Below are 9,957 nucleotides of genomic sequence, written 5' to 3'. Positions count from 1 at the left end.
TAATTTAATTTTAATCGCATTAATCGTGATTATCATGTTAATTTTGAGAGCCCTAAAAATATTAAAAGATAATTTTTAAAAAGTTGAAAGGATAGGGTCTTTGCTTTGTGTCTCTTGAGGACAATAATAAACAGCAGAGTCCTCTGATGTCAAGCTGCTCATCTGCAGATACAGCTGCTTTCTGTTGTTTCCTTTGGTCATGGTAAACTGATGCTGAACTGCCGTGAGCTTAATTTCTTGCTACAACTACCTCAATCAAAAATTGTGATCCACTAAGGAATTTCCCCATTTATTAATTTTTTTGAATAAAGACACTTCAATTTGTTCAGGTTTGCTGATGTTTTGTGTTACTGTGGTATTGGGCACAGTGATACACAGCACAGTCTTCAGGCTGCATGTTCTGTTGGTTTAAAGTCACTGTGTTGCTTGAAGTGTCCAAGTCAATGCTGAACTTGCTCTTTAGTGAATCTTTATAGCGAGAGTCCCCAGTGTACTTCATCCCAATCCACTCCAGTGCTTTCCCTGCAGGCTGTCTGATCCAAGCTGTCCAGTAGCCAAGAGAATAAGAGACCTGACAGGTGATGGTCAGACGCTGACCTGGCTCCACAATCACAGAGGCTGGCTGTGTCAGCTGTGCACACTTCACACCTGTGGAGAAAACATTGCAGACTGTAACAATAGTCTTTCTGTTCATAGTGATCATAGTGCTTCTGTTCAGTGAGACTCACAGGATCCAGCAGCAGCAGAGCTACAGAGAACATGTTGGTACTAAAGATGCTCTGATGGGAGCTTCTCATCTCCTTCTGTGACTGACAGCATGATATCAGACTTTATATCAGCCTGTGAGGAAGTTTGATTTGCATACAAATGGATGCTGACAGATTATAAGAGAAAACAGATCACACTGTGGCATTCAGTATAAGTAGTAAGAAACAATTTTAGTACAATTAAAAGGAAATATTATTTAAAAACAAATATAGTGTTGGATTTATTTTTCTTAAAAACAAAAGTCCTTCAACTCTCAATTCAGACACGGAAGATAACAATATTTACATGTAAAAATCCACCAAAAAAAAAAAAAAGAACTATACAACACAAATGCTTCACAAAACCAACTTTATTGCATTTCTGAGTGTGAGGATTGAGTTAAATGTATTTTCTGTAATTTTGGGGAAAAAAACCTGAAATCAGTGTCTGACATAGTTTGATGGGTTTTTGTACTGAGTTTCTTCCTCTTGTGTCACTGTGGCTCTTGAGCACAATAATAAACAGCTGAATCCTCAGTTGTTAAACTGCTCATCTGCAGATACACCTGCTTTCTGCTGTTGTCTCTGGAGATGGTAAACCGGCCTCTGAATGACTGAGAGTTGAAGGTGATTCTATCACTGTAGATCAAAGCAATCCATTCCTGACGTTTTCCAGCAGCCTGTCTGACCCAAGCTGCAGCAATATCACCGCCAAGTCCTGAGTATGTACAGGTCAGTCTGTGAGAGTCTCCAGGCCTTTTGACCACTGATTCAGACTCAGTCAGTGTTTGACCTTCAGTATCTAAAAGTGTTAAGAGTTCATTAGTGTAATAAAATTTTCCTCACATAGTTTTATTTTTCCAATTAATTTGTTTGTCCTTACCAGCCAAGAAATAAAACAGAAAAAGAAAAAATATTAAATAAAAAGGTCTGATCATTGTAACAGTTGTTGTTGTTGTTGTTCAGTCTGCAGAGTGTATGTTGAGTCTTTGTGTTTTGTGCTGCTGTATATATCAAGTGACATTAGCAGTTTTGCAGTCTCCTCCTGTCATGAATCGCTGTGCGGCAGGCAGGAGTTGGACCCAAAGTGCAGGACTCACAGACTCAGGGAGGTGAACTCAAAACTCAGCTTTATTTGCTGGCAGGGAAAAAACATACAAACTAATCTAAACTGGGAACTTGGAAAACTCACAGAGAGACACACAGGGAAATCCACACAGCATGAGGGACGACGCGACACTGACTCAGAGAAACACAGGGTTTAAATACACTGGGAAGTAACGAGGGGAATGAGACACAGAAGGAGGGCACAGCTGGGAGAAATCAGGACTGACGAGACAAGCAAAGCTAGAAACACTCACATGAGGCATGGACCATCAAAGTAAAACAGGAAGTATCACACAGAGACGCGAACTTGACACAGTGGAGACAGCAACTAAGAAATACAGAGACATAAACCATAAGGCAGAGGTCTAAGAACCAAAATACACAGGGAAATACTCAGCTGGGAACACAAGAGACTAGACTAGAGAGAGTAACAAAAAACCAACCATGAGAACATAATGCACAATGCAGCGTGACAGAAAACAAGAAACTCAAACATGCAAAGACACACAATTACACAGAACAGAGGGGACACAGAGAGACATGAAGGGCAAGGGATCAAAACTAGAAGCCATAGAATAAATCACACACAAGTACAATAATACAAAAATCACAAAGAACTAAAAACGCTGGGTCAGGAGACCCAGGACCGTGACACCTCCTCTTTTTGGTGGTTTCGTGCTATAACGTTTTAATTCATGGGGCATAATTTAAACTGACGATATCATGAACACAAAAGACACTAAAAGTCACATAAGATGATATCATAAAAACAATCTACAATTCATTCATGGTCTTAGAGCTCTCCCTCTGGTGATTTCATGGTATAACTGTTCAAGCACATTTTATGTGTGTTTTTGTTTAGGTCATGCTAAACACAGTTCTAATACAAGTAACCATGTGTAGTGTCCATGCTGTCAGTGTTTGTGCTCAATGAGACTCACAGCATCCAGCAGCAGAGCTACAGTTTTCTACAGGGAGCTAATCTCCTTCTGTTGCAACCAAGTATATTAAATAAAGTCTTTATGTTAGTCTGGAAGGAAGTTTATTTTGCATACCGACGGATGTATAAAATAGAAAAAAGAAACTTTTAAAAGACTAACAGTTTTCAGAGGATTTTTTTATGACTTCTTTAAAACTTTTAACACAATCATACAAAATTAATTTAAAAATTTCCACTTAAAAATAGGAAAACAGAATTAATCTTCAAAGTTCTTGATGAAGCTGTTTGATCTTTGTTGTTGTTGTTGTTTTTAATGTGCTGGGCCCTGTTTCAGGAAGCCGGTTTGGAAAACTCAGAGTGAAAAACGACACTCACGGTTGAGTAACCCCGAACTGTCCAACTCGGAATATTCTGTTTCAGAAAGGCTGATAACAATTAGTTCAATCAAGGCGGAGTTGCTTTAACCCCAAGTGAAGCGCGCGGACGAGGATACATAAAGCCCTGATAAGCGGAGCACAGATTAAGCGAGTCACCATGGAGACGGAGGGAAAGAAGGCGCGGTCAATGTATTTTACAGCGCTTGAGGCCGAAATGCTGATGGCAGCATATGCCGATAACATGCAAATTCCGCGGAAAAAAGTAACACAGCGACAGCTGCAAAAGAAAGTGAGCATGCATGGCAAAACATAGCCGACAGAGTCAATGCGTGAGTGTTAATTTAAACATTGATCTAGGGATTTCCACCCATTTAACACGTTATTTTATCATATGTTATTTTATACATTTTATTTTGTGACGTGATGTGAGCGCAGGTGCAACCCAACAGGCCCCAAACGTTCCTGGCAGCAAGTAAAAATGAAATATAAAAATATAGTCCAAACAGGTAAGGTGTAATTGTATTATGAGCCATAGTGCTTGGTCTGTTTGTCCGATGTAAATCAATTGCAGTTAGAGGTTACATTAATTTTCTGTCTGTAAGCACTTATTGAAATTATCTGAGCACATTACAAGTACATATTTGCTTACTCTGTATGCTCAAATGTGGCCCGTTATAGCCAACAGAAAAAAAGCGGAGGCCCGAAAAACAGGTGGGGGTCCTCCTCCACCACCACTCACAGAGGCTGAGCAGTTGGCCCTCAGCCAAAACAGTGGGCGCCCTGTGGCCGAAGGCATCTCTGCGGGGACATCCTCTGAGGCAATAAGCCCGCAAGACACAAGTGCCTACATAGGGGGTAAATTCAAAATAATACATGATGTGCATACATCCTTTCTTCACAGTCACCTTCGCAGTGCTACTCATTCATTTGATAAACTCTTTACCATAATGGATTATTTTGTAGTGAAGTTATTTTCCTACTGATTTTGCCTTGCCTCAGTCTTGGTTGTCTTTGAGAGCATAATGACAATGAAGTGTAAGGTGATTGGTATGTTTGTTAATTGCCATTTGGTCCCTTGTAAGTCATAAGTGACCTGTATAAACCTCATATTCTATCAGTTGATGGTGATGGTGTACTGCATCTGGTGCAGCCTCCTGTTGAGCCAGACCAACATGCAGTTGTGAGTAATACTCCACAGATTATATGAGTTTACAGTAGAACAGCAATGTTGTTTATTTCTTTACTACAGGAAAATAATGAAGAAACATTGACAGCTGTTACAGAGGAGGAAGCAACAGAGACACTTTATGAGGTTTACATCTTTTAATACTTTGTGTACAGGAAATACAGGCGACCAATAAAGCCAGTTGAACAAAAAATCTGTTTATTCTTCTTTCAACATGTTGAGGTGATGGGTCAAAGGAAATGATTGTGACATATGGTGTCTCTGACTGCTCTTCCATCTTGTATGTCCGTGGGAGGGTCAGGATGTTCATGGTTTGGATCACTGCTGATGTTTGGTTCAGAAGGACAGTGTTCTCCTCTAATTGTGGCAATGTTGTGAAGAATCACACATGCCACAATAATGTCACATGCCCTTTCTGGGGTGACCCTGAGTCTTTGCAGGCACTGGAACCGGGCCTTAAGCATTCCGATAGTCATTTCAACTCTGGCTCTTGTCCTGCAATTAGCCAGATTATATCGCTGCTGTGGGCCCGGTTCAGGGTCAGGGTAAGGGGTAAGCAAATAGGGTAAACATGGATACCCCCTATCACCAAGCAAGTAGCCAGTGAACTCTCCTAAGACAGAAGGATACACTTCAGTTCAAATGTCCCTGAAGCAATTGGTCTTTATATATTTTAAAGTATTTTCAACTCACCATGTCCAAATTTTGTGCTCAGTGTACATTCACGGAATATTTGTGAGTCATGGACAGAGCCTGGCCACTTGGCTTCCACATTTGTGATAATGTTGGCAGCATCATATATGATCTTCACAGTGCAGAGAACACAAATTAGCATCCATTACTATGATGAAATAATTTGTTAGTTTGAAATGCTACAGGGAACTATGTACCTGTACATTAATGCTGTGGAAAGACTTCCTGTTCACATAGTCTCCTTCATTTACTGAAGGAGCAATAATTGGAATGTGAGTACCATCTATACAGCCAATCACGCCTGGGAACCCTGAAAATAAATGTAAAATTTAAGTAGTAGTTCAAGTATCACCACATCATAAATTAAGTTTTGTTCATCCTGATACCTGCAATTTTGTGGCATCCCTCTTTGATGAATCTTGTGGGTCTATGACCGGGGAACACCACAGACGAGTACAGGAGACGTTTCAGTGCAACTGTAACAGTCCTGACTGCCCGACAGACGGTAGCCTTGGAAACGTGCTCAGCGTCACCAATATTATACAGAAAGCTCCCGTTTGCAAGAAACCGAAGTGCAATACAAATAATATGTACAGAACTGAGAGCATGTCCGCGATGTGTCACATGCGTAATATATGGCCTGAGGATGTTATCCAAATAAATTATAGATTGTGCTGAGAAACGGTAACGTTCGCACAGGAAATCATCAGGTAATGATAAGATGTCCAGACGCGCTCGAATCACTCTCTCCCGGCGGAGAGCTCTGCGGTGAATTTGGGCTTCGATATCTACCGGCTCTTCAAGGAAGGGACACGCCATGTCTGAGACTTCCTACTGTCAGGTTTCCGACAAAGGGGCGGAGACAGTCAGGGTTAGTTGTGGTAAACCTGCTAGGGGGCAGGTTAGCTTCACGGCGTGTGTCGTCATAGTGACTCACTCAGGCTGCAGCTGAACTCGCTTTGTGAAACCGAAAACCCAGAGTTTTCGTTAACTCAGGGTATACTTACTCAGTTTTTCCACTAAACCGGCTTCCTGAAACAGGGCCCTGGACATGAAAGCAAATTCTGACTTGGCTGAGTTTTTGTACAGCGTTGCTTCCTCTTGTGTCACTGTGGCTCTCGAGCACAATAATAAACAGCAGAATCCTCAGTCGTCAGACTGTTCATCTGCAGATACACCTGCTTTCTGCTGTTGTCTCTGGAGATGGTAAACCGGCCTCTAACTGACTGAGAGTAGTAGATGCTGCTACTGCCACTGCTGACATAAGCAATCCACTCCAGTCCTTTTCCAGCAGCTTGTCTGATCCAAGCAGTATCATAATTACTACTGAACCCTGAGTATGTACAGGTCAGTCTGTGGGAGTCTCCGGGCCTTTTAACCACTGGTTCAGACTCAGTCAGCGTTTGACCCTCAGTACCTAAAGAAATGTTAACTTTTTAGTTCAATCACTTTTTGTTTTGTCAGTTTAAATGTTCAACAAAATGTGTCCTTACCAGCCAAGAAACAACATAGTATCTGTAAAATAACTAAATAAACAGATGTGATCATTGTTAAAGTCGTGAAAGTTGTTGTCCAGTCAAAAGCTTGTCTATTAGATTGAGTCACCACACTTACTCTTCAACATATATAAATGAACTGAAAGAATGGGATTTGCATCGACTCCTCCTCCTCACTGACAAATACCAGTTTTCTCAAAGTAAAAACTTGAAAAAACAGAAAAGTATAATTTTCTTGTTTTTGATTATAGTTTATTTTTACTTTATAATACATAAATTTTCAAATATTAAAACTTGAATTACATCAAAAGACTTGTTTCATACCAAAGGTCTTTTTTTAAGATCTCAAACTCAGAAGTATTCAAAGAAAGTTGCCCAAGTTTTTGTGTGACTACTAATGGCAGGATTTAAGCATTTAGCAGCCAAGCCACTCCTTTACATAGAAAGAGGTATGTGCTGTGTTGTATATGACCCAAAATTTATGTTCCACTGGCAACATGCTGATAGTATTTGTCTGCATTATATGGATCCAGTCCCTGTAATTCATTATTTCTACTGCAGCACTTGTGTGTAATATGGGGACTCAGCTGTAAACCATTTATGTGCAGCAGTAGCTACTGGAAATCTTGGTTTCAAGGGCACAACAGTGCCATAAAGAGCCCTTAAAGTTCCTTTTAACAAACTGGTGAAGCCAAAGAGAAATAAAATCATTTCCGGACATGAAAAACACAACTTCAAGCCAGTCAAACTAACTGATAGTTGCCTAAATAACTAATAAAATAACATGTTTCCTAACTAATTAAAAGGTCATAATACCTTTTTTCACAACTTATTTCAATACTTAAATTTGCTCTGGAAAGTGTAATGGGGAAAAATCTAGTTAACCCTCACATTTACATTTAGGTGTTTATAACTTCACTGTAGGATTTTTGCATAACCTTTATTTGCTTACATGAAGTATGTGTCAGTATGACCTGCTGAAAAACAGCTTAGCAAAGCCTAAGGATGTTTCACTATCGCTCAGAATGATGAACTCTCAGGAAGGCCAGCATCTGGGAAATGATAGTGGGAGTCTTCCCTGTCCAGCAGCAGCCTGGGTGAGACATACAGAGAGTTTGTGTGATGTTATAAAAGGGACACTGTGACGCCCCAAGGTTAGAGCTCTTATGACTGTATAACCGTGATGTTTTGATGTGTGTGTTTGCTCTGCTGCATGCAGTAATAAAATAGCTTCACCACAACTGGTTGCAGACTTTATTAACACAAAAATCTACGACAAAAGCAACTAGTTAAGTTCAGTTACTGAATATCATATATTTAAGTCCATTTGCAGTATTTTCATTTTTTCATTGTCCTGTAAATAAATAAACAAAATCTTAAAGTACATTAGCTAAGTAAGATCATTTGGATTTCAGATGCAAAAGTTTGAAATATATATGAAGTGAAAGCTCTCTGTGGCTGGTGATTGATGATCAATTACTTTCGCCTCCAAGAAATCCCACACTGAGAAGTTAGATGGACGTTTTCTGTTACATCCGAGTGTTTTGGTCCAGAGTTAAAACTGAAAGAAGCAGGAGAACTGTGAACCTTTGTTGCAACAGTGACACCTGGGCACACAGGAAACTACAGGTTTGATGACTATCACAGTAAGAGACGTCATAGTTTCAACACAAAAAGAAACTTTGCATTCATGACTACAGAATTTGCAATAAAAAAATAAATATATTTAAAAAAAACATATGAATTTTATTTTGTATCATATTTGCTACATCCAGCGTTGTTTTGTGCAGTTTTTTGCTTTAAAATGTGAAATTTATTTAGATTTTTATTTGGGGGAGGAAACGCACTGATGATGTAGATGTCTCAAAAACACAAAAACACAAAAACTGTATGAATCGAATATGATACACTGGGCATTAAGGGGTTAAGAATTTGAGTGTTAAAACAGAAATGTATCAAAACTTAAACAAATCCAACTGAGTTGCTATCCTATTGGAAACATGTGGACCTATGAGCCTCCTCTTAGGTGAGTGTGAGTAAGGAACAACCATCGGGCTCACCAGCAGCAGGACTGGAGCAGGGTATTAGTACACACACACTGTATCCAAGTGCTGTAAGGATTTGCAAAGAAAACCTAACAGCACTACAGACACACTGCTTGACAGTCCCAGTATAAAATATCATTAAGATTAATCATTCACTTTCTCCTAAAAGGGAGAAGGAAAAGAATCACTGGATGTGATCAAACAAAGTCCTGTAATTAAACTCGCACAGTATGACTGAGTTTGATTTTTTTTTTCATAAAAACAACACTTTTGATTTCAGAAAATATGTAGCATGGATCTTTAACATTATTGATATTTATGTGGCTACGTATTCTTAACCACCAGCCCAGCAGATAGTTAACAGCAGCAGTCCTGTCCTGTAGTCCATACTGTTAAACTGCATGTCCTTAACTCGCTGTCAACTTTACTGAAGTCAGATAAGTAGAAAAGAAATAAATCAGGCTTTTGCATCAATTCCACAGGAAACAAAAATGAATTATTCTAATATGCTATAAAATGTTCAAGTAAATATTAGTTTAAACCCTTATAAACTGTTCATACCATTCAAACTTTGACCAAGGTCCCATAATAAGTTTCTGTTATTACAAAATGTCTACCTGATTTTGATCTACATATCTGTTAAAACGGTGTAAATAGTCTGACCTCTGACATTAATAAATAATGATTAATCATTATAAATCCCAAAAAGTTGATTCTGTTCATCTGGACATTGCGTTTTCAGTGGACCATGGATGACAAACATTTCGTCACTCATCCATGGTCTTTGGTCAGTGGTTGTTGGTCAAAGTGAATGACTATTTCCATATAAATGATGAAGAAACTGATCTCAGAGCTCATTGTTTATCAGTGGTGCTAGCTTCAGTCATTGTGCACATGTACTGTTTATAAGGTTGGGAAAACCTGCAGTCAGCTGAGACTGAAGATGTCACTGATGAGTTTCTCCCACTGAAAATGTTACGTCCAGATGAACAGAAACAACTTTTGGGGATTTCCTAACCTGGATGATTGAACATTTATCAAGACATCATCAATAAATGTTTCAGTGAACAGGGAGAATTTATTTAGGTTTAACAACACTTGTTTAGAATAAATATAACAGTGAGTGAGGAAGTTTGCTGACAAATTTCAAATTCAAATTTTAAAACTGGCAGTTCTAAAAATGTTTTGGTGTATGCAAAAGAAAATTATAATTCCCAACATTAGTTCTGATTATATTATTATTATTATGTTATAAAATAACATAGATCAAATGAGCACACACAAGATACAATATTTAATGATATGAGGTCCTGATAATCCCGTATTATTTCTTTCTTTCGGTGCGCTGATCTTTAATAATTTTTCAA

General features: G+C 38.9%; 1 gene segment (V, D, J or C); it reads right to left on the bottom strand.

Annotated features, from left to right (window-relative positions):
- Positions 1-325: 325 nt before the first annotated feature.
- Positions 326-694, bottom strand: LOC147332385 (immunoglobulin heavy variable 2-5-like). The segment is given in 1 exon segment: positions 326-694. A coding segment is annotated over 1 exon segment (369 nt).
- Between the last annotated feature and the right edge of the window lie 9,263 nt (positions 695-9,957).

Source organism: Aulonocara sp. 'chitande type north' Nkhata Bay, linkage group LG4 (genome assembly GCF_057382095.1).
Source record: "Aulonocara sp. 'chitande type north' Nkhata Bay isolate Kocher_YH1m ecotype deep benthic linkage group LG4, A_spYH_male_GT1.1, whole genome shotgun sequence".
Taxonomy (NCBI): domain Eukaryota; kingdom Metazoa; phylum Chordata; class Actinopteri; order Cichliformes; family Cichlidae; genus Aulonocara; species Aulonocara sp. 'chitande type north' Nkhata Bay.
This window is presented reverse-complemented; position numbering and strand designations above follow the sequence as displayed.